A 25,176-nucleotide genomic window follows, 5' to 3' on the forward strand; every position below is an offset into this window, starting at 1 on the left:
GTCCTTGGCTCTCTGCTCGGTTCCGTTGAGTGATCCGGAACTAGGTTCTGCTGGGGTTCCGTTAAGTTGTCCGGTTCCCTGCTCTGTCTGGATTCCGTTGAGTGGTCCAGAATCCCTTGTGATCTGCGATTCCATTGAGTGGTCCGGAATCGTATCCAGCTTGGATTTCATTGAGCAGTCTAATATCCCTTATACTTCGCGATTTCGTTGAGTGGTCTAGAATCGTATCCATTCGAATTCTGTTGAGAGGTCCAGAATTGTATCCTAGTTTGGATTCCGTTGAGTGGTCCGGAATCCTCTTTTGGTGTCTTGGTTTTGTTGAGTGGTCCTGAATCTAATGTTGATGGATTTCACTGAGTGGTTCGAAATCGCATCATTTGACTTGTTGGTTCCTTGGATTTGATTTCAGCTTCAGAGATATAGGCTTTGGCCAAACTTTGTCACTCTAGCCCTGCATTTCAGTGTATTGTATGTGTTATTGATTGGTGTGACAATTGGATGTTGTTGGTTATAGTTGTTCTTATTATGACTAGACTCGTGGATCAAAATGGCTAGAGAATATTATTGTGCTCATTGAATTTTCCTTGAGGTGCTACTTGCTTGAATTATGGTATTATGTTGAGACATAGTGGTCTATGTGATGAATGTTTGAGAGTAGTGAACGACGAACTACGAATGGCTTAATCCATATTTAAGGTATGTAGGCAGTCTAACAACGAGGTTAGATGCAGCCATAAAGTATACGAAAAATTATTACGTAGTTGGATCTCGAGTTGTGCTTTACCCATATCCCGGAGGCGAGGTATATTAGAGGTACGGGTATTTAGTGACATCACGTGTCGATCCTAGACGTATGTAGAGATTGGGGCGTGATAAGAAACATGGAAGGATGAGAAAAAGTATTCTTGAGTCGAAATTCCATCGGATTTATAAACTTCAAAATCATACTCATTCATGAACATAATCATGGTGTGCTTCAGGCAATATTTTTCAAGATTAGACGGTCTATAGGAGCGAGCCAAAGCACCATGGAATCCTTGTTCGGGAGGTACTTCCGTTTGTAATGCTTCAGGCATAAGTCTTTGAATGAAGATCATGGTGGAGGCTTATTCAACTTTTTGATAGGATTAAAAGCACACCACAAAGTAGCACACAAATGTCCTATTGATTTTCCTTATTAAAGCTAAGATTTGTCAATTGTAGCATAGAAAATAAGGGTATTTCCCGCAGAAGATTATTTTATCTAACAACTTAAAATGTCACAAAAACTGGGCTGCTGTTCCTACTAACTAGCCACCGAAAAATAATTATTAGACTGACTTACACTTATCTAAAGTCTTCGACATTTTATATGAAAATAGTAGACACATAGAGCTACACTCACACAAATATTTGGGAGTTTTGGAGTTGATTTTCTATTTAAATTAAATCGAACAAAAATAGGACAGAAACAGATTTTAAATAGTTCACAAATTAAGAAAAATGGGTTAGGGGAATTTCTATCCACCACCAAATAATCATGCAAACATGTTATGTTTCATTCAAATTCCTTTTATTTCCAAATGAAGATGCTCAAGTTGGCTCAATGTTAGAACTTAACCAATTACTCTTTCTTATGTGGTATGTTAAGAGAACGACGTTTTCAACTTAACTTAGTCCCTAGCATGCAATCTAGAATGGCGTGTTCATAGATTTAACAAGTAGAAATCATTAAGAACGAAAAGAGTTTAAGTTATCACAAAGCATCATAAGTATTGGTGTTGTCTTACTTATCCTAGAAATTGGTTCACATGTTAATCGCAATTAACACGTACTACTCTAGAACATATGTAGGTCCTCATTCGACAAGGGCAGGCACACACATATTCATAGCATTAGAATCCTAGATATGCTTACTAAGTATGCATCCATAGAAAACACATAAATAATTCATCAACGAGAAAAGTAGTGAATCAATTTTCATCCATTTATAAAAGTAATTCAACAAAATGTCATAACAAACTTGCAATCATATTCGGGGCTTCAAAATAGCCCCTAACTACTAAAAATTTAGTGACACACAGTCCTTAAATAAAAACAAAAGATAGACATGAGTTTGAGAAGATAGAACCGAAAGAAATCGACTGAGGCATCCCCATCTTCTTTCCTTCCTTCCCCAATGCTGCTTTTAAACCAATTCTTGCTGCATCATTTTCTTCTCCTTAACTCACACACTAATAGTCATTTAGTGATGACAATAAGTGAGAGGAAATGGTAAAACAATTGTAACTCTTTGGGTAGCCTTTATGCCAATTGCTCTCTCTTAATCCTCATATTTAATTCCATTCCCTTTTATATTTGAATAAGTGTCAGCTGACTTGTTATTGGCTGCATCAGTTTTGGTTGCTAGATTTATTGTGTTTATTGGTTTCATTGCAATTACAAACTGCTCAGCCTCTTGGTAACCTTTCCATGTTAAAACGGCCATAACTTCTTCTAGACAAATGATATTAACAATCCACGAAATGCTCCAGAAAACAGACATCCGTAGCTTTCCAAGCATATAAGGCTCATTCTCTAATTCATTATGAGCTATTCGTAACTTGCTTCCAAAGTCAACTGATCTGCACAGGCAGTTTTGATGAATTTGTTACTTAAAATCCCACTTGTGCTATTTTTCTTTTCTTTGCTTGACAAATCCTACAAAACACAAAAACAAAATAAATAGCTCAAAAATATAAGGAACTAACTAAGAAAAGACAAGAGAATTTGATGTAAAATATATATAAATATGAGCTTATCACTTTTCCATGCCATTGTTGGCTTCAATGGTTTGTCAGCTTCTTGATAGTCAAGTGGAGATTCACATCTTGTTTCCCACATAAAATGGTTTCTATTAGAAACGTCCAAATAAGGGAAATCGAACTTGTGACGGTTCGACAATCTACTGAATTTGAGGGAACAAGATTGTGATTGGTGCTATGGGAATGAATAATCCATAAGCATCAAAGGTAGAACATTCGAGTTCTAAGACATGGTTTTCATGAAACGTGTCGGGTTTTCATGGGTGTATTTGTTTTATGAAAACTTCAAGTTTCAAAGGCACTAAATTTGAAACTACAGGTTCAATTTAGTTTATGAACGTTTAGTTTATAAAAGAGATGTTCATGCAAGAACATAGAATGCAATATGCTGATTTGAGTGTAGTGAATTTGAGTTGCTTCAAGAACTCAAGTGTGAGAGCTTCGGAACTACGAAAGTGAGTTAACGGTTCAAAGAAGAAAAATAAATTATTGAATCGATAATGTCCAAAAGTGATCTTCAGGTCAATAATTTTGGATTAATTGTCAGATTAATGGACTACAAGTCACTTTTGATTAATTCAATAGATCGGGACCATTTGGGGTTGATTGTAGAAGCAAAATACTGACTTCGGATGATATTCACTTTAGATGGCTTCGGGCCAAATAATTAAGAAAATATAGCCTAGTGTGGCTTTAACAAAAAACGTCAAAAAAATATTTGGGTATGGTTATGAAGCAGGAATGCCAAAAATAGGACATTGGATTCGAAAAAAACCACAGCCTAACACATGTGAGCTGGTTGTGTGAGGCACGGCCCTGCAGTAAGCTGCAGGCCTTGGGCTACCTAACACGGCTGCATAGCAGCCCATAAAAGCACCTAAGTTGCAGGCTTGCACCAGAGGAAAACAAGCCCAATAGGGTTGTGAGGGAAAGACACCTCAGCCTTAGTTAGATGTGGGTCGAGTGAGCAGGAAAAGCCCAGCTGCACTGGCTTGGTCTTGGTCAAGCCGGAGTGTGATAGGTCCAGCGAAAAATTTGCTGGTATGTAGGCCAAAAGCTGTAGGCCTTCAGTAAGGAGCCCAGACGTACGCCTAGTTCTCACACACATGTAGCAAGCCCAAAAATGATGTTGCCTCACGATTCCAGCGTCCAAGCTTTGAGCTGCAGGCTCAGCTTAAGGTGAGGTCGGTGTGGTGGCGCGGCTCCAGGTCGCGGCTCAGCCGTGGATTTCCCAAATTTAAATTTCCCTTTTTTATTTTTTTTTTCGAATTCTAGGGTTTGAAAAAAAAAAAACCCTAACTGCTTCTAATTTTTTCGATTCTTTAACTCATATATTCCACATAGAAAAAATTGCGTAATGCATGAAATGTGTATATATATTGACAAATATATAAAACATATACAATATATATTGGAAGGAAAATATAAATGTAGGGGGTTTATGCATCATGGGGAATGTTTTTATGCTTCATGATCGTTTCAAATATCTTCCTTTATTTTAAGCGTACTTGATTGGTAGAAAACTTCAAAAGCGTTTGAATTTGTAGAAGATCATTCTCGGAAAGCTAGAATTGCATCTCCAATGTGTTGTATCATGTTCAACACAAAAAAAAAATTGAATTGAATCAATAGCATGTAGATCAATTCAATAAAACAATAAATTAATCATAAGAAGAATGATTAAAACATAATACTCCCCTGATTTAAGAATAAACTTTCTTTAGCGTAGCGTCAAGAGCGTACTGATAATGTGTTGTAGGCATAATTTATTGAACAATTATGGAGGCCATAGAGAGAGGGGTGTGGTAATAGTAGAGAGAAAGAGAGAGATGTGTAATTGTGATGTGTGTTTTATTCCACCCCATTGTGCCTTTATTTATAGTAATAAGATAGGTAAAATCCTTACCCTTTTAGGATTACAACTCTTAATAGGTAATCAACTCCTAATAGGAATATAAAAGATATTCCTAAATCTACTAGGATTTACACAATCACATTCCTAATCGAAAAGGATTGCAACAGAATTCAATATTTTACCTATATTTTGTACTAATCAATTTACCTACATTTTTATTTAGAATAAAGGTAAATTAATTGTGAATCCAATAATGTACCCGCATTTTTTTTTTGATAAAGTGTTTTACTTTAGGGTAAATATCAGTTTATTACCCTCAAGTTTCGTAGTTTTCAATATACATAAAGTTTTTTTCGTCCCAGAGTCATACCTAAAGTGTTAATTTTGAACAATCCCATACATTTGTTAGTCTAGCTGTTAAGTTTTCCGTTAACTGATGATGTGGCGCCCATGTGGACAATGACTGGGCGTCATGTGTCATTAAGGGAGTCCACGTGGAAATTAAAAATATTAAAATAATAAAATAATTAGTTAAATAAATAAAAAAATAATTATAAACAAATAAAAATAAAATAAAAAACGCGTAGAACCCCTTCGTCTTCCCTATGTCCCCCCTACCCATTTCCATACCCCCACCGCCAACCTCAATTTCAACCTTAACCACCACGACGCCGTCGACCCCAATGAATCAAACCTTGCTGAGGAAGATCACGTAGCAAGAGATTAAATTAAATTAATTTACAGAGATTGGTGGTGGGAATCCGTGGCTACTTCGGTGAAGGTGAAGAGTGGCGGCAACCTGCACGATGGTTCTTCAAAGGGAAAGATTGGATATTATGTTACCAAGAAGAAGATTGAAAGCTCTTCAAGCAAGTAGGTAGCTTATTCCAAGCAGAAATATGAATAAACTGTTAAAAAAATTGAGGTAAAACCTAAGTAAAATTTCATTGGTTTTTTGAACTTTTTTTCCTTAAAGTTGTGATGTTTGGATTGGTTTTTCAATTGGATGAATTGGGTTTGTGGGGTTGTGAATTGATTTAGATGTTTCTAATGAATTAGGATATGTTCTAATTTGGAATGTTAATTAATTTGGATAATTGACAATGGTTCTGATTTACTTGTTCTTAGTTTTATGACTTGCGTGATTTTCTTTAGCGAGGTCAAGGCCTTCTCAATTTCGAACATAGGGAGACCGAGTCGGGTTGGGTTGGGTATGCAAGGATTAGGGGAGGGAATGGGTCCAGTTGGGTATGGAGGGACTAGGGGAGGGATGGGAGAACGACGAGTGCGAGTGGGGGAGAGGGACGGAGGAGGGAGACTGAGTTGGTGAGGACAAATGAGGAATGAAGGGTGTGGGCGATGGGGAAGGGTTCAGAATCTCCACCCATAGCAGAATCAAAATCTCCGCCTTGAGATCTGGGAGTATCATCGCCCCCATAGCTTCAAGATCTCCGCCCCGAGATCTGAGAGTATCACCGCGCATAGCCGATCACCGCTCACTCGAGCTCACGAGGTCGTCGAAGAGGATGAGGGTTGAGTAGGTGGAGTCAAAAAGGGAGGGGGAAGGATGGATGTGCAAAGGAGAGAAGGGAGGGAGAAGGAAGGGGGGTCGAGGGTTTGAGGAAGAAGAACTTCTTTTTTTGTAATTCTTTAATTTTTTAATGTTTAATTTTTTTTTAATTTTAATATCCACGTGGGACCTTTATTGACACTTGGTGCCCAGTTATTGTCCACATGGGCACCATGTCATCAGTTAACAGGAGACTTAACAACCAAACTAATGGATGTATGAGACTATCCCAAAATTAACATTTTAGGTATGACTCTGGGGCGAATAAAACTTCATATACTAAATGTTGAAAACCACGAAACTTGAGGGTAGTAAACTAGTATTGACCCTTTACTTTAACTTTTATGTATTTTAGGGCATTTATTATTATATATGTGTTTGTAAAATAATTTACCTATAATTATATGTAAAATATAATTTTCGTGACATTAAGTCTTCGTGTATTACTAGTGATTTTTTCAACAATGTTTTAATTTGTATATAAACTATTTTGTATATATATTAGGCATCTTTTATTGCTATTATATATTAGGCAATAAATTTATAATATTAAGTTTTATTCCCCTGACGCCCCCCCCCCCCGGGAAACAAAAAAAAATTGTATGAAATTAATGATATAAATCAAACCAAATATGGGTTTTTAGGCATCCAGAAAATGTAAAATATGTAAGGTCAAATGTAATTAATGAATTTAATGATGTAAAGTCTAGTCATTGAGTTTTATTCGAGCGTAAATGTCAAAATTGTCAATGTGTTTCATATGTTCGGTCAATTTAGTCCCCATGTTTTCAGTTCAACCGATTTGGTATTTGTATTTTAAACCGTTAGCTAATTTCGTTAATTTATTGTTAAATATTTTTTTTTAATTATTAAAAAACTTATTTATGTAAGAAATATTAAAAGCTTAATGTAAATTAAAAAAAAGATTTAAATAAAATTAAAATTAACTTTCAGATTAAAAACTCAAGGCAAGATCTCCAACCACGAACGTGTAGCAAGGAAGGGAGATCCACAAAGGAGGAGAAGGGGTGCAGATCGATGCTACGAAGGTGGTGAATGCGAAGATAGCTCAGATTGGGGTAGTATGGGGTCAACGCTGGTGAATGGGAGCAGAATGACGTGGAAATCAATGGCAGGCGGGAGATCGTGGGGGTGAGAGAGATGGGATATTTTGCAATTCACGGTGGTTGGAGTGTTGGCTTTGGATGGATTCGATTTTTATGTGGAGAAAATTGAATTTCAAAGGGTAGAGTTATAATTTTAGTGTATATATTAAGAAACACCAATGAGAAGAAGGGTTTGTTTACGTAATCATAATCAAAATAAAAGGAATTGAATTGAAGAGGAATTGAATTGAAGAGAAGTTGGAATGATGAGGAATCAGAATCAGATTCCTGTTGAAGATGTTTACTTGAATATTCTGGAATTGGAATAAAAATAGTATTGATTTCATTTGTGTTGTTTACTAATTTACATAAATCGGAATGAATACCACTATGATTATTAAAATGCCCTTATTTATATAATAATTAATTGCATTATTATTTGAAGTAAATTAATTATATTATTATGATCAAGAACATGACAATTTTATTTTTAATAGACTTGATTTTGTTGGAACATTTATAAAATTTGAAAAATTTGAATTCGTTTGTTTATGGGCTGGTTAAAGAGAGAATAAATTTGAAAATAACATAACCAGCACAAGAGATGGAGACGGAGTGGTGCTAGGCAGCGGGAAGGGGTGGGCGGGGAAACTATTACTTCAGAAATTATTTAAGGGCATAATGGGCAAGACAAGTTGATTCCCTATTCCGCACATCAACAGAAATTGAAATACTACCTCCATCCAAGGAGTTCAATTCCTCCACTTTGGAGGAATTGAATTCCTAAATTTGTGTGGACCCCATTTTTTTTTATTCTCTAATATTTAGTAAACGCAAGAGTAACTCGTAATCGAAATCCAACTCTACTATTTGATTCTGATTACGGTTATGTAAACACTCTGTAAATTCTTACTTTTGGAGATCAAAATAAACGGGAAGTTATGATTTAGTCTTTTGTGAGAACTACAAGCTCATTTCTTTTCTGAGTGAACGTCTCACAACGTGCCATATCTAGAACCTCTCTCTTTCTTTTGCTTTTCTACCTGGAATCCAATCCGCATTGTTCAGGTTTAGCTAGCTAGCTAAACTATTTACGATTACAAACGATGGCGTTAATTTTTGTGAGTATATATATAGTACTATTTGTAGTAGTTCTTTCTTTTTTGAATATCATTAACGAGGAGTACGTAATATTTATGTTTTTAGAATGCTAATATGTTGACTCTAAAAATGATCAAGTCATGGTACACAAACCAAGTAACTATGAGCTAACTACGTTCTTCTGATGAATGCAATTGTGCCAACTCGCGACTGAGCTTGGTCGAGCGAGTAGAATAGATCTGGTGACGGTGGTGTTGAATGTAATGCTGACTTTTGTACTTGAGGGACTACGGCCGAGGAAGGAATACCTCTCGACCTAGTGTTCTAGAAACTGAAGACAAGATTGCTTAACTCATTGGGAAGTTCAGGGTCTTCTGCACCAAGTTAGGCTGCTTCAACTATATTCTTAAGATTATATGTGCGCTGAATCGCTATCAGGTAAATTATTTGATGGTTAATGTCTTCATCTTCAGCCCACTACTTCTCGAATTCAAATCATGGTTTTTCTCCTCAGCATTGAATAGTGTAGAATCGCTTGTAATAATCGTTAATCGTGCGTAAGTAAGTAGTTGAACACTTGAAATTGACATCCAAACAACGATGTATATGTAGGCCATATACATGGGCGGATGCATTAAGGGGCTCGGGGGTCCTAGGACCACTCGGCAGCCCAGATAAGTGGGTTGTGAGGACTCTCGAGGACCACCCAAGGCATGTGGTGGAGGGGAACAGTGTAGCGGCGGACTAGTGGATGAGGTTTTGGAAATGATTACCGATGGAGAAGAAGACTATTCTGTTTTGTAAAAGACTCGACCGAAACAACATAGTTTTGTGTCAAGCCATTTAAAACAAAATAATTAAAAGCACGTCTTCTTATTAACCACGTGAAGGAGACCTTTTTTAAAAATAAAGAGAGTCTATTCTCCTTCCTCCTACCAGAGATCACCACCAGTGAAAACCATCATCAATTAGTTCTGACAATCCTATTCCAATTATTTCAACGCCAATTTTGGATAGTTCCAATCCTATTCGCGACAGTTGAACTCCAATATTGGATAGTTCCATATGATAATCGATATGCTTTTTCTTATATTGACAATGAAACTAACATGACACATTTTCAAAGTATGAAACTTCATTGTGAACAATTTAGTCTTTATAGATTGTAAATGTTGTTTGTAAGATTATGAATGAAAAATTGAGTAGTTTATCGTTTAATATTTTAATATTATTTTCATCTAATTTATTTTGAAGTTTTTATATTGAGACCACTCAATATTAGAATCTTGAATTAGCTACTAAACACATAATTATACACTTGCTCATCGTACTCGATATATACATAACCCAAGTGGCCAACCTCCCAAGGACTGATTCCCAGGTCCCAACCACAGGTAGCCCACTACTACAAATTTTGACTTTACCTATAAAACTAGTTTGTCGGCAAAAGCAAAAATTTGTCGGCAAAGAGTCTTTTCCGAAGAAAAAATTTGTCGGCCATTTTGTCTCGCAAAGCATGTCGTCTAAGAGTTTCCCTACAAATTTTGGTATTTTGTTGACTAAGGTTCAAATTTTACCGACAAACTCTTTTTTGTCGGCATTTCCATGTGTCCCGACAAATATTTTCGTCGGTAAAAGGCATTTTAGCCGACAAATAGTACTTTTTAGCCAACAAAATATGTTTGTCACCATGGATATTTTGTCGGCATAATCTTCTCTGTCTCGACAAAACTAGTTTCGTTGGGAAGGACATTTAATTTATAAAAAAAATAATAATTACTTTAATGCTCAACAACTACATAAACATATCAAAGTACAATACACAAATTTGTTAAGAAATAATACTTTATTGATTGATAAAATTTTAATGTACATCTAGAGTGTTTATACAAAAGCATATGTTACACAATAAAATTATCCTACCGTCATTCCTCAAAATTGGCTGCCATGTAGCATCGCAAAACATCCTGCACCTGCAAAAAAAATGTTACAAAATAGAAACATAACCAAATAGGTACAAATTGACAATACAATTAGCCATAGACTCACAATCAATTTTAACAATGAATCTAAATCCTTTCTATGTCGTCCTACATTAGTCTTAATACCAAAATATATGAAAATTATTACACTACGTACCAAATTGAGCAGTTGAGATAAGTTGTTGGACCAAAAGGGAGGTGGCTTATAATCAAACCATCTGGTATACCCCGATGTTTCAATAATTTCATAAATAACCTACAGGATTTGAAAAAAAATAGAAATCAGTAGATGCTCAACTATGGAAAAGGACCAAAGCATCAGAACATTCATGGTAGGCAGATTCTTAAATGTCATCATGTTCTCAAGTGAAGAGGTCAATCTAGACATAATTGTAAACAAAAAATGATGACTAATGTAAAAACATAAAAATTCACTCAAAATACTAAATAAATTAAACACACAAACTAAACATAAAAATTAAACACACAAATTAAACATAATAATTCACTCAAAAATCATGTACCAGATGACTGGTGGTTGTCAAAACAGCGAGAAACATATACCCGAGAACAATAAAGGATTGCAACAGAAGAATTGGACCATATCAAATTTTTCATCAAATATACAGCCCAGTTGTAGAGATATCTACTAATAGAATATTAATCTGATTAAATATTGGAACTTTAAAAGCAATAAAAACCAGGGAGAATAATGGGAAAATGACCGATTTCTCATAGCGGTCACCCTCAGAGGCGGTGTAGATCTCAGAGGTGCAGGGCAATATGTGCTCATTGTTCCAGTATGCTTCTTGCTCATGTCTAGCATTATACATAATCAAACTACTCCGACATGCAAGAAAATGCAAAGGATGTCACTAATGTATTTAGGATAAACACAAGGCAGAGGAAAACAAAATATAAAAATATATTATTATCACAATCAAATCTACCTGCAGAAAGCTCCTTGCTCATAGTGTTCTGCACAATACAAGGACAATTCAGATTTTTTTACTCACTTATTTGAGCTCCTAGCCTCCTACACAGTTGATTTGATCAATAATCTAAATAACACGCATAAATCAGAAGCAAACTATATAAAATGAAGATAGAAGAAAACTTAATGCCAATTGGTGTTCTCGTTTAGGAATTAATAGCAGATAGAAAATGAAAAAGATTAAAAAACAAAAACACAAATCCTATAAGCAAATATCATATAACCTTAACCTGACAATTTCATTACTAACATGACCCTAATTTCAATTGATTAAACATAGGAATTGATTGATGTGGTGCAAAGACTCACAATCGATTATGACTATAAAACCATAACTGCATTTTGATTGCAGTTTCTTAGAAATAAAAGTTAAAAGTAATTAAAATTCAAAAAGTGGATTAATCATCCTCAAACCCGGGCAGCCCAGAAAGAAATTACAAACCTAACTTAGATTCTCAACCAAATTCATTACCTAAAATCCCTCGAAATTACAGTGGTAGAACAAATCTAAGAAAAGCACCATAAAATTGAAACTAAACAAAAAGCTACGGGGAAAGAATAGGTAGATAGAGAATGAGAACTTACCTAAAGTTTTAGAGAACGAAATGCAGAGAAGCAAACGAATCGATGGCGATGTCAAGCATAAGGAGTGACGACGAGCAGATGGAGAGAGATCGGAGAGCAGAGAGTTACGATTTCAAAGAGAAGCGGAGGGGAGGGGTGGGCTATCTACAGTTAAGATTAGGGTTCAATGAAAATACAATGATTTTTAAAGGGGGAATTTTTCGATAAAAAAAGAAGCGGGTGAATCAAAAAGACCAAAAAACAAAAGGTGCGAAAATAAATTAGTCCGCGCCCATCTTCTAATTGTCAGAGACGACAGACTTGCATGCTTTCCCGAGTGTTATTTTATTTGTCAGTATAAATATTTTTCACTAACGAAAATATTGTCGGCATAACTTCAATGGCTATGAGCCTACAAATTAAAATTTTTGTCGGGATAGGTGTTTTGTGGCGACAAAATTATTTTGTCGTCTTAGAATTTGTCGGCAAAATGATATTTTCTAGTAGTACCACATGGGATATGTTCCCACCTTGACCAGTGATAGCTACCTATGTTTTGATTTTTCTCGTACATTTTCCTCAAATATTCTCTCTCCTGCAAAGTTCGTATAGTGCCAACCTTTTTTTCTCATTAACTTCTATCAAAATTAGTTTATTCAAAGTGTTAGCACTCTCGCAGTTTATGACAGAATGCCTTTTGAAGTAGACTGGTAGATTTGCGCAATAATCATGCTGTTAAAACATATTTTTTTAAGGTAATTGTTATTGGCATTCCAAAAATTTCATTTTTCACTCCAAATTTTCTATAATTAGAAAGAAAAATACATTTGCGAATAGTGTATAATGAAAATTTTAGAGTGTTAATGTTCCCTTTCTTAATTGTATGCAATATATTCACTACTAAAAAATCTCTCTCTTCCGACGAATTTTGGACAAATTTTGTTGGCAAAACAGCTTTCACCAAACGAATTTTTTGCTTTGTTGGCTCATAATCGTTTAATTTGTGCCGACAATAAATTTGTGGGCAGAAAATATTTATACAAACGGATAAACTGAGAGTGGAAAAAGCAGGCAAGTTTTGTCGTAAAGAAGGGCGCGGACTAATTCATTTTTGCACCTTCTCTTTTTTGGTCTTTTTCAATCATCTGCTTTTTTTTATTTTTTTATTTTTTTTGCTTCTAAAACTCCCCCTTAAATTTAAAATTATTGAAACCTGATACGATATCATTGAGTAGTGATTAGATTTATATGTGCTGTTGATTTATTTATTTTTAATAGAAACCATATCATTGATCAAACTCATTCACACAAACAAGTTTTGGAGGAGGATGTCCAAGATAATATTAGGTGGATTCTCGAACTAAATTATTTGAATACCAACTGAAATATTGGCACATCTCGATCTAGAGTGCGGCAGTTTGGTATCAGAGCGTTGAAATATGCTAAGAGGGGTTCCGGATAAATTTTGTAAGAAGTCAACGGTCAATCCTAAAAAGTCAACCTAGACGCTCCAGTGTTCAACTACGTTAAAACTTTGGAATTTCACTAAATGGATGTCAAAAACGGACTTGAGGCGTCGAAATTAGCCTAGGAGGGTTTCCAAGAAAATTTCGAAAAATTCAACAAAAGTTAACAGTTAACTTTAACGGAATATTCCTTCCTTATAAGAAATATTCTATTAAAGTTAATTGAGGTTAACGAAATATTCCAAAGAAAATATTCTCCCAATTTCAGAATTGGACCTGTGCCGGTTTCGCGGATCCGGGAGTTCACTTACGCTTGTAAGAAAATACAATGGAAATTTGTCTGGTGATTGTCTCTCTTTTCGTTTTTTCAATCTGTTATCAATTGTCACTACACGAAATTCCACCTACCAATTGATCGAATTTTTAAAGAAAAGAAAGAAAAAGAATGTTCCATGAGACTGAAAGGATCGCCTTTTCCAGAATGCACTAGTACTATATGGTTCCATGGGACCAAGATGCGTTGCATAAATTAATGATCCCATGTATATATGGTAGTAACGAGATAAATACAATTCTAAACATATATTATGTTCCAAGTGTGAATGTTGCATGTACTTAATTATTAATTTGCATATGTCAAAAAATGATAGTCCACGTTGTAGTAGCTATAGCTCAGCAAATGTTGTTATATTGTCACATGTCAGTTGATTGTTTCGGCCATATATAAAAATAAGCCTTCTATAAGGCTTATTCATTTTTATTTATGCAAAAGTTGCCCGACTCCGACCTACAAACTTTGAAGCTAAAATTGGGGCTTGGATATTCATCTTATTTCACTCTAAACTGTCTGAGGGCTCTGAATCGAAAGGTTCCTCTCCAAGACGCGGCTGCCACGTAGGCGATCAAAGTTTGGAATATCTAACCCATGCCTACACACGCGTCACTTCAAGACACAACTAAATGCCACCTACCAAAAATTACATTCACTGCCTTATAAAGTCTGATGCCTTCAAGCTCAAGACCTTTGTCAAATTCTCTCTCTACAAGTAGACAAAAACCTTGAGTGATTCTTAATCAACCCATTTGCTTTTCAGCACAAATCCAATTTCTCTTCAATAATTTTTTTTTTATCTCTTCACCTACAATCTCAAAGCCTTCTTTCGAAGTAAACACTGCCTGTGATCTCTAGATCTCAAGCTATTACAGCTCTGCCACCGTGTGGTATGATTCGGTTGATGTGCAATTTCAACCACCTTGCTTTTATCTCAGATGAGCATGTTTTGTACTAAGTCCAATCCCAGACCAGTGATCTTGGTGGACTTCTCTAGCATTTTCATGTCCTTCATGGCCTAAATCTTACTAGAGTTTTACTGCTTTCTTTACATTAATTTCTAGTCAATTTACATTTCAAGTTATGTAGCTTGGCCCGTCAACCTAGATTTTACTTTTCTGAAAGTTTGTAATCTTGACTACATCATGAAATGATTACATTATGTTTCTCTTTTTAGTTTTTATTTCACTTTCATTTAAATTTTAGGAAACATATATGAAGTTGCACTGAATTTTAAGTCATCTTTTGCTCGAGAAACATATAAAAGAACTAAACAAACCAACTCCTACTTAGTGCATAATCATTTGGTTAAGAAGTCAAACTAACGTGCAACTTTCACACACACTCAAACACAAACACTATATGTTGGAAACCTCCTACAGTGGCAGGCCTATTGTCTCTGTCTCTCAAGCCATTTCGTGGCACTGAGATTGAAAACAACACTTAAGGCACATACGTGTTGAACGCAGTCCAAATTCTGTCCAAATTTTGACACCAACACATTTTTTCTCTATCTTACATTTGTAACTCTATGAGACATTCATCGCATTCATTCTCAATCCTTCAATGTAATTAATAACTTAATAGTACCATATAAAAATTATTAAACGATCTTTGTGATACTTTTTTTTTGTCAAATGATATATTTTGTTAGATTAGATATTAAATTAGCCACCTACGGGGTTTGAATCATGTAAGGGCTGAACACCTTTCCAACACTGTGATAAAGGCCTACTTGCATATGTGAGATACTATTAATAGTTGAATTTTTGCTTAATTAATACATGATAAGTAATTTTATAAAATACTAATTGTTACTGATATTCCATTCTCTCTCCCTCTCTCTACACTAAAGGGGTAGGGGAGTTGGCTAAGCCTAACAATGGACATCAATAATGTGGTTCAAATTCGCCTTTGGCAAGAATTGAACCTAAGACATTTCACTTAATTATCAGTGAGGAAGAATACCGTTAGACCGCAATATTAAGTGGCCTTTAAACCATTTTTGGTATATGTAATATGAAAAATGGCATGCATGACGATACATAGATGAAAGTTATGGAAATGGATCCTCTCCGGATCCCTTCCACCTAATCCTTCTCATCAAACAATCTGAGTCCTTGAAATTTGGTCCAACCGTTAAAAACACGGGCCCACTCTAAAAGTTATAATAACTTTAGCCGTTAGATCAAATTTCAAAGGCCTGAATTGTTTGATGAGAAGGATTAGGTGGAAGGGATCCATAGAGGATCCTTTCCGAAAGTTATACGCATGGTAGACATGAACGATTAAATTAAAATTTGGAATTGATTCGGTGGCTTGACGTGATAAGAAAAGCCATGACATGCATTGATTTGTTTCTTCTAGCTCAAGGAATAAAGACTGGGTATTTTGAATTTTGCAGCCCATTATGCAAAAGCAGATTCCATAGCTGATATATAACTCAAAGGAAAGAAGGAATCCCACTCACCACTCCATTGCATATATAAGAGACCTAACCCTAGAGCTTTCCAGAACCAACAGAGCTCGAAAATACTATCTAGAAATTAAGAAACCCTAGTCTTTTTCTTTCCCCGCTAATTACGTACCATGGCCTCAATGCAATGCCACAAGCCTGCCACTAATGAGGCATGCCCCAAAACTTCCCAAAACATGCCTGCCAGTGAGAGCTCATTAGGGCAAAAGGTGTCTGGCTTTCTGAAAGGTCACCATGGCTCTCACAGCAGCAGCCACACTCAGCGCTCAGCCACCGCAACTAACGGTCAGGGGCACCATGCAACTAACGGCACGGCGTGCCATGGAAGAACCAAGAAGAAGGGTGAGCACAGGAACAAGAAGACAGGAGGAGGCAGAAATCTTCTTCAGAAGATCAAGGATGGTATTTCCGGCCATAGCAGCAGCAGCAGCGACAGCAGCGACGGCGAGAGCGACAAGGAAGGCAGCTGCAGAAAGAAGGCAAGTGATTAGAATTACACTAACCCTTACACTAGGGGAAAGTTCTCCTGTCATACTGTTAATTTTCGTCAATTAATTAGAGTTGATGTTCTTGATGCATATTACTTATAATATTTGTGTGTGACCATTTTGCAGAACTAAATTGAGCAGTTGTGGGAGATCATCGATTCCCATCGATCACTATGGTCATCAGAATGAAAGAGGCCTTTAAGTTATGATAAATAAGTACTAAATTAATGTAAAATAAATGGCCTCTTGATATCTTGGCTACAAGTGTGTCCTGTGTGAAATAAATGTCCCTCTTTCAAAATAAAGTTACATCGTGAGTTTGGTGCATTTGCTTCACTCTATAATTGACAAAGCCACACACCCATTTTTATCTTCTACACATTCATATTAATTTTTTGCCATTAATCTTTTTCAATTTATTCGATTTGATGACCTAAAATTGAGAGGGTGTGAGAGAAGAAGAAATGTATGTGTGAAAAGCCCTACCCATCAAGAGACCATATTTTATACAAAGCAAACAGTACTGAATTTGATGTTGCTCAATGAAAAGCAGTATGATGAGAAATATTTCATTGTAACTGGAACACAAGTGATATACCACGTGTTTTTATATCATTGCAACTATGTATGCATGGCATGTGGTAAATTTTCGCCATTAATTACGTGAAAATGACATGGTTGCACCAATTAAAAGTTACCGTTAGGGGGTATATGGCAGCCGTTGATTGGTATTAATATTAACTACATTGAGAATAATTAAAGAACGATGAAGAACTAGAAAGAGAAATAAGAGAGAGAAACTTAAGAGGAAAATAAAAGATCTTTGTATTATGATTATTGGTGATTAATTTATACAACAGTTGTTCCTTCTGCTAGTTATATCGCACTTAACAACATGTAACAAACTATTAACAACTCTTAACAAAACTAGAATATCTTATTACACCAGATGATGCCATTTATTAATCTTTGCCATATAAAACCAATTAGATAGTGACACATCACTTAATACCCCCAACACAATCTCAACTTGATAACCAAGTTTAAGATTGGAACAAATGGAGAACTATGACAATAACAACTCTTAATATTAATTCCTTTCCGCACTAATCAGGGTCAAGCCAAGTGAAGAAAAAAACAAGAACAATGTATATCATGAGAGAAACTTACATGCTCCGGAGTGATGAAATATTTATTCAAAATGTTACATTTATTTTATAATTCAGTTGCAGGTAAGTGTTTATTCGTTGATCTAAGCATTTAGATGGTTAAACATAGACTAGACCATCCATGCATAATGATAATGAGTAGGGTCAAAACTAGTTAACTAATACTCATCTGACCAAAATGTTTCCCCACGAATTATGTCCATGATGAGACATGCTTAATTAAAAAGCAGGTCCTTAAAATTCTCTTAGGAGGAAAAGGAATTATCAACTAACTCTTAATTTAGTAATATCTGTTTTTCAGTGTTAATATATGTAAAAAAAAAAAAAAAAAAAAAAAAAAGTGAAATACTCAATTTACTGTATACATTTGCTTCACCGGTGTGGCATGTTTTGCTTCTGCTGTAATTTTGATGTTTAAAAGGGAAGATCACCTCAAATTTGAAAGAGGTAATATATATTTAGCCCTTAATTTTTCTGATGTTGAATTCAAGACGTGTCCCTTTGGCCCTTCTTTTTGATACATCAATATATTTATATTAAGGCGGTGGAAAAATAAATTGGTTGTGAACTTGTTATTTTTGAAATTCAAACCTAAGACATCTTACTAAGAAGTGAAAATATCACTAAAGAAAAAAAAATTGAACCAAGCCTCTCAAATCTCTATCATATACAATCATCTAAAAATAAAAAATGTCAAAAAAAAAAAAAAAAAGAAAAGAAAGGAATGACGGAGTTGTTATTGGTACGCACATAAAATCATTACGCGCTCCTTATACTTTTATAAGAGAGAGTTTGCATACAGAAGAAGTGTGAGATGCCTTTTTCTAGAGTACTAATAACATTAAAAAAAAATTGAGTATAAAAAATAAAAGATCTCCTTTGTTGAATAAGGAAAAAAAGAAAAAAGTTCAATACAAGTGAAGGTTGCGGTGTCATTTTTTGTTAAATTATTCATGATATTTACAAAGTTATTTTGACAACAAGTCGTTAACTCACCCATAACAAGACATTAATATCAAACTCATTATAAACTTATATCATTCTCGTATCCAAATAAGTCGAACATGAGATGCCGTTATACACCAACTAGTCATATACCATTTTATATTGAATTATTGGACTTCAATCTTCATTTGGTTGCTGCCTGTCTAGATTGACAAGAGAGTGCGGGACCATTGGTTAGCGTAGGGATGGGCAACGATTATGGCGGGCAAGTAATCGTGGTTATTTACTCATAACCGTTTATGCTCATGCCCGCATAACCGTTTACCTGTTGGGTAATTGCCCATAATCGCTTATAAACGGTTATATCCATACCCATAATCGTTTATAAACGGTTAACTATACTCATAGTCGCATACCTATTTAATCATAACCATTTAATACCCGTTTACCCATTTACCCCTTTTAACCTGTTTATCATTTTTTTTACCATTACCTTTTTTTTACCCGTCTACATGTTTTTTAACAACTTTAAAATAAATAAAAAAAGTTGTCATAATTTTTTTTTTTTGACAATTAAACACCATTATAAATATATTCATCATACATTTTTGTATTTTAATTTTTTAAATCCTTATACCATTCCAATAATTAAAATAATAAATCCTTATACCATTCCAATAATTAAAATAATAGTTTACAGACGATATTTTTAACTGTTACCAATGAAGGTAATATAATATTTGCTAAGTATTCTTGGGTTACGAAAACTGTTTAGAAGACAATATGCTTGGGTTATTTAACCCATAATGTAAAGTATTAACATAATATATATAATGAGCTACATTATATTATAATTAGTTATATAAACCATGCATCAGTCAATAGCATTGATCTAAGTTTTGTCCGATAGAGAACATGGTTTGTGTTAATTTTACATATATAAAATAAATGAGTAAACGATTACCCGTTTATAACCGCGGTTAATACCCATAGCCACCGATTTAAATTTCACAGGTAAACGGTTATACCCATAACCGTAACCGTGAAGTTTAAATGAACGGGTAACCGTGGTTACCCATAACCGTAGGTATTTTGCCCATCCCTAGTTACGCGTTACATTCCCATTGTGATCCATCAACAAAAGGATTGGTAGTCAATCTGATTCCAAACTCCGTTTTCTTCTTCTTTTGTTCATGCGTCAATTCTCTCCAATATGCCAAGGGTAAATTCAGTGGCGGAGTCAGAATTTTACATGTAGGAGAGCCTCTCATATACATAGGTAATTTGAACTCAGAACATGAGAGATTGAAAGACCCTAAATGAAATAGAGACAATTAAAAACATTGCGTAATCGAGGAACCCAAATATGAGGTAACGAGTAAGCAAGTATTTTTTTAAAATATAAGTTAAAAGCCAAAGAAGAGTTGATAGAATAATGACGGGAAGTAAAGATTGATATGCAGCAACAATAAAATCTGGCATGGTAGCAAGAAAAATAGAAAAGAAAAGCAGGATGGGCAAATTAATGGAGAGTTATAAATCCAAGTTTTTCATATTTTATCATGACGTAAATTTAATTCCCCAAAATTTTCATATTTAAGCATCCTTATTTTGAGTTAGAGATATGGTACGTTATGCGTCGACAGTTCTCATCATGAACGGATGCAAGACTCACAAGCGGACGCATTGGCAATTCTAATCATGGACGGATGAGAGACTCACAAGACATTGACATGGCCAGTGTTACACTCACAACCGGAGTAAATTGTCTGTAGTGGGTTTGATGCCCTCCATATCGTATTCAGTAAGTAAAGGGCAAATTCTTGCGAAGGGAAAGGGAGCAAAAAAGCATTCCTGACCTAATTCCAGGATCCTGAGCCTAAGGAGAGGATCCTCCTTACCAAGAACTGTGGACCGTTAGATGAAAATCTAACGGTTATAATTATTATAACTTTAAAGGGACCCTTCTGTTTGTAGCCGTTGGATAAAAATCCAACAGCCCACAGTGCTTGATCAGGAGGATCCTCTCCTTGGGCTCAGGAGAGGATACAAATCCCTAATTCCAGCCCTTATTTCAGAAAGCAGCAGATTCAAAGGGTGATAAAGGATACGAGAAAAAGTAAAGGAATCCTATCTACCAATAGACAATGCCGAAAACCCCCTGGTTGTTGGCTATATAAAGAGCAAGATCACAATGGTTTGAAGCACCAAGCAATCCACAGAGCTAGCAAGAAGTAAGAAACCTCCTTTTATCTCACTTGTCATGGCTTCAATGCAGTGCTACACACCTGCTAATGAATTGTGCGAGCAAAAGTGCTCCGAAAACTCTTACGGTTTTGGGCACAAAGAGAGTCACCATGGTCACCAATACGGTGGCCATGCAATGAGCGGTGGCCAGACTCATCAGTATGGCCAAACCCATGCATACAATCCAAACCACACCGTGCCTAAGCCACAGGCTCAGTGCTATAGCCAAACCCAGCAGTCATACTACCTTGATACCAATCCGGCCAGACCTGGTCAGTCGTATGGTCAAGCATACGGCCACGGCCAACAATTTGACCACGGCCTAGCCAACGGCCAGAGTCCTTGCTCTGTGGCTCAAACCCATGGCAATCAGTGGCCACGCTCACAGTGGCAGTCACCACCAAGCATCTCATGGTATGGCTTGCCATGGAAGGACTGAAAAGCACAAGAAGAAGGCAAATGTATGCAAGACAAAATGCAAGAATGGCTACCGAAGTGGTAGTGACAGCAGCAGCGACTGTGACAGTGACTGAAGATGCATGCACAATAAGGTTATATGTTATATATATGCCACCATTTATAATGACTGTACGCAAACAATTCATATGGTTTCATGATGAAAAAAGATGTTATAACGCCCAGAAAATTCATTGTCTATTATCAATGTTATATGCTCTAATCTAAGTGTCTAACCATCTTGTCCAATTCTTTTGCAGAGGCAATAACACTTATAGAGAAGAAACTACAGAAACTGCCTCGCAATGTATTAAATACATAAATAAGATGAAGACTGCATGACATGCTTCACAAGTGTGGTACTGTATCCTATATAAGAAATAAATGGTTTGCGTGTAATAGTGTGTTTAATGAATAAGTACTCAACGACACAATGGTGCAATTGTTCACCAACTAACCTATATATAATTTACTTCAATCAATAGATAATGGGGTAAATGAAATGAGTTATAGAGTGTAAACCGTCAAAACCTCACATAAACGATGCATCTGTGAGAGAGAATCTTTATACACAGTATACATTGAGAACCATAAATCAAAGATGGTGCAAGCAGTGCAAATAAGTTTTCAGCAAAATATAGACTTGCAAACCAATAGTACCATAAAATAAAAATAAGTACTCCACCGTACACTAGCAATGGTAATGCTTTAAGTGTGTCAACGTCTATCAAAACACACCTCTAAATAAAGTTACGGATTGACACTACAAAAAGAGCATGAGAAGTTTACATCACAAGAGGAAGCAAGGAATTGATGGCACAAAAACAGCATGATAACAGTGTATGGACAACATGATACAACCCTTGATATTACATGGAAACTTTTCTATGCAATAGAAAGTGTCACCTTCCTTCAAGAGACCTCAACCAAAAAGCTGCAATGGCCTGAAGAGCAAGATCTTCAGCTTTGTCTTGGGATAACCCAGTGGTTTGCAGATGCTTCTTTCCAATCTTGAAGGAGTGGTCGCCACCATCAATGACATGCAAATCACTAAGGCATTTAATCTTCTTGCGAGTAGTTTCTAGCTTTTCCAATGGACAAAGCCCATCTTTACTACCCTTCATAAAGCGTAATAGTAGCATACAAACCCGAAAATGTATGAGATACAAAACATAAGAAAGCAGCATATATATAATGGTAATAACAAATTTATAAAGTGATAATATATAGAAAGAAAAGGAAGTTCACAATCTGGTCATAAAAATTGACACAAGACAACTGAATAAAGTGATACAGAAGACCTAATAACAACTTTATAAAGCGATAACATAATGATTAATGGTAAAAACAACTTTATAAAGGAATAACATCAAGTGAAAAAATATATAATGCTAATTTGAAATTTTGAACTTATATGGTGCAGCAGTTCGAAATTTGTATGATCACGGACAATCGGTCGTACCCAGTGCACAAGGCTCCCGCTTTACGCAGGGTCTGGGAGAGGTGAATGTCGGCTAGCCTTACCCCCATTTATGGAGAGGCTGCTCCCAAGTCTCGAACCCGAGACCTACCGCTCATGGGCGAAGGCACTTGCCATCGCACCAAGTGCGACCTCTTGTATGATCACGGACAATGAAAGAAAAAAAGTAAACTGTTTCAAATACCTGTACAAACATTATGGGAATAGAAAGTTCCAATATCGTTTCATCTCGCACTGCTCCATTCATGCCCTGAAATTAAGGCACCCATACCAGGCACACAGTTCGCATATTTACAAAGTTGGGTAGAAGTCCATTAGGTTAAAATATCAACTTTGAAGGGACCAATGAATGCAGATTTTCTTCTTCAAAATATCAGATAATTTAATCTCAGCTAGTTGCAACATCCATATGTGTTATAGAAGATTTACTGCCCAGTGATTTTATGCCAATAAACAGAAGGGAAGAAGGAACAACAAATAAGAAAAAGAGACAATCACTAACTTCAGAACAGCAAACCTTTAGTGGGTATCCTAAGCAAACTATTGTTGAGGCATGTATATCTTCCTTGCAAGCTACCATGCAGCTGACTCTACATACAAATGAAATCCAAATTCATAAAAAACAAGGCAGAATATGTTGTAGAAAAGGAATACCAAATACAGCATGCACTCATTACTTCTCTATCTTATTGACATGCTCATTACTTGTGGGATCCACAGCATGTAACAACAATAGTATATGAATGTAAAATTATGGGTTTATTTGTACACAAGTTCCTCTACAGAGGAAAACAAGTCCTAATCCAAAAAATTCATATGTAAGCAATACATCCCTAATATCATTACCTTGGTAAACGACTTAATATAACTTCAAACTTATACTATGTAAACAAAGCAGAGCTTAATAAATTGTCTACATTTCTAATTTTCTAGAGTTGAGCACTGCTGCATGTAGAAGACGCATCGAAAATTCATATTGTTAATCCAACATTTTAACTTCCAAAGAGGTTCTCCAGCATTACTTGACTTTAACAGACACTACCTTCTAGTAGTAGAATTTTAGACTAGGGCAAATAAACGTCACCACAAAGTAAGAGAATTATAACCTTGAACCCATAGATTTCCCGGCTAAAATCAACGGATGACCTGGGTTCTTAGCAACCGCCTTTTTGACAACATCAGCATGAAAATCGACCAACTTTTCAGCCTTTGGAGGAGCCCTCTTTTTCCCACCAGAAATATCTGCCAAGAACACAACTTCTAGATTATACAAATACAATAGAGAAAACCCAATTCCATGAATAACCCAGATCACTATATACCCAAAAGAACTGAAAATTTAATCAAAATTCACATATACTTACATGGGTAATCGAAGGTAACAACTTCTACAGCATTTAGTGCTTTTCCCAACATATCCTTCCACCTAAACAAAAGCCCACAAAGCTAAGCTAAAAGCTTCAAGCTTTACTCAACGAAATATTTTTCTGATGTTTCCAAAAGAAGCAAAGAAATTGAAAAGGGACCTGATCATCCAGTCGGACGAAGAAGGAGCACCAGCACCATGAGCAAAGACCACCACAGGGGATAATTTCTCTGGTGTGGATGAAGGTGCCGCTGACGGGTCATCTGCTTCGTCTTTGCTCTGGTTCTTTCGCCTGCGTTTTGACTGTGGTGGCGACGCCATTCGTAATCGAAGGAAAGCACTCTCAAGTTTCAATCTTATTGAAACCCTAGAATCGATTTCAGCACTGAACTGCTTTTCGCGCCCAATGGTGCGAAACAACCAACTAGAAGAATGTGCCGCGCGCCACTTGGCGAGTGAGTAATGATTAAAATTGGGTTGGGTTTTTCTCAGTCCGTAAATAGGGTTAGGTGCGAGGAAAGCCCAATTTGGATTTCTGGTCGGTCAAATGATGTGATGATTGGTAATTGAATTATTATTTTTTAAATTGTTACTTAAATGTCGATTAACGTTTTTATTTTTTATTGGTCACATATTATTTAGTTTGAAAATTTGGTTCAAAATTTGGTCTCCCTAGCATTATCCAAAGAGTAATATAGGGAGCCCAAAATTTTAAACTAAATTCTGTACACCAAATGATGTGTTTGTTAATGATTGAATGATTATTAAGTGTCGATTAACGTGCTTATTTCGTATTG

The 25,176-nt window shown here is 35.8% G+C and overlaps 2 protein-coding genes and 1 long non-coding RNA gene across 4 annotated transcripts in view; 2 read left to right on the forward strand and 1 right to left on the reverse strand.

Moving 5' to 3' along the window:
• LOC126598598 (uncharacterized) overlaps positions 1–23,240 on the forward strand; it is a 36,011-nt gene extending 12,771 nt beyond the window's left edge. The window contains exon 2 of the long non-coding RNA XR_007614893.1: positions 23,037–23,240. This is a non-coding gene — a long non-coding RNA (uncharacterized LOC126598598). The remainder of the gene's footprint in view (positions 1–23,036) is intronic.
• On the forward strand, positions 16,244–17,043 carry LOC126598593 (uncharacterized). Its single transcript, XM_050264966.1, has 2 exons — positions 16,244–16,707; positions 16,843–17,043. Exons 1-2 carry the CDS (start codon positions 16,342–16,344, stop codon positions 16,846–16,848), a joined length of 372 nt encoding a protein of 123 aa, XP_050120923.1. The 5' UTR covers positions 16,244–16,341; the 3' UTR covers positions 16,849–17,043.
• On the reverse strand, positions 22,177–24,813 carry LOC126598591 (uncharacterized). Of its 2 annotated transcripts, none has more exons than XM_050264963.1 (6): positions 24,540–24,813; positions 24,378–24,439; positions 24,120–24,255; positions 23,516–23,603; positions 23,198–23,263; positions 22,177–22,651 (listed from the first exon to the last, which is right to left on the reverse strand). In XM_050264963.1, the coding sequence occupies exons 1-6, from the start codon at positions 24,698–24,700 to the stop codon at positions 22,436–22,438; spliced, it is 729 nt and encodes a 242-aa protein (XP_050120920.1). In that variant the 5' UTR covers positions 24,701–24,813; the 3' UTR covers positions 22,177–22,435. The 2 variants fall into 2 exon arrangements, with proteins under 2 accessions (XP_050120920.1, XP_050120921.1); XM_050264964.1 differs by having other exon boundaries at positions 23,531–23,603; positions 24,540–24,811.
• Positions 24,814–25,176: the final 363 nt, after the last annotated feature.

Source organism: Malus sylvestris, chromosome 14 (assembly GCF_916048215.2).
Source record: "Malus sylvestris chromosome 14, drMalSylv7.2, whole genome shotgun sequence".
NCBI classification, from domain to species: Eukaryota; Viridiplantae; Streptophyta; class Magnoliopsida; order Rosales; family Rosaceae; genus Malus; species Malus sylvestris.

Bases quoted from the DNA above. Each gene is read 5' to 3' on its own strand.
- LOC126598593 (XM_050264966.1), top strand. From the start codon at position 16,342: ATGGCCTCAATGCAATGCCACAAGCCTGCCACTAATGAGGCATGCCCC.
- LOC126598591 (XM_050264963.1), bottom strand. From the start codon at position 24,700: ATGGCGTCGCCACCACAGTCAAAACGCAGGCGAAAGAACCAGAGCAAA. The intron at 24,440-24,539 runs GTCCCTTTTCAA...GCTTTTGTTTAG, and splicing joins TCGTCCGACTGGATGATCAG to GTGGAAGGATATGTTGGGAA. The intron at 22,652-23,197 runs GTATTTGAAACA...CGCTTTATGAAG, and splicing joins TTCCCATAATGTTTGTACAG to GGTAGTAAAGATGGGCTTTG.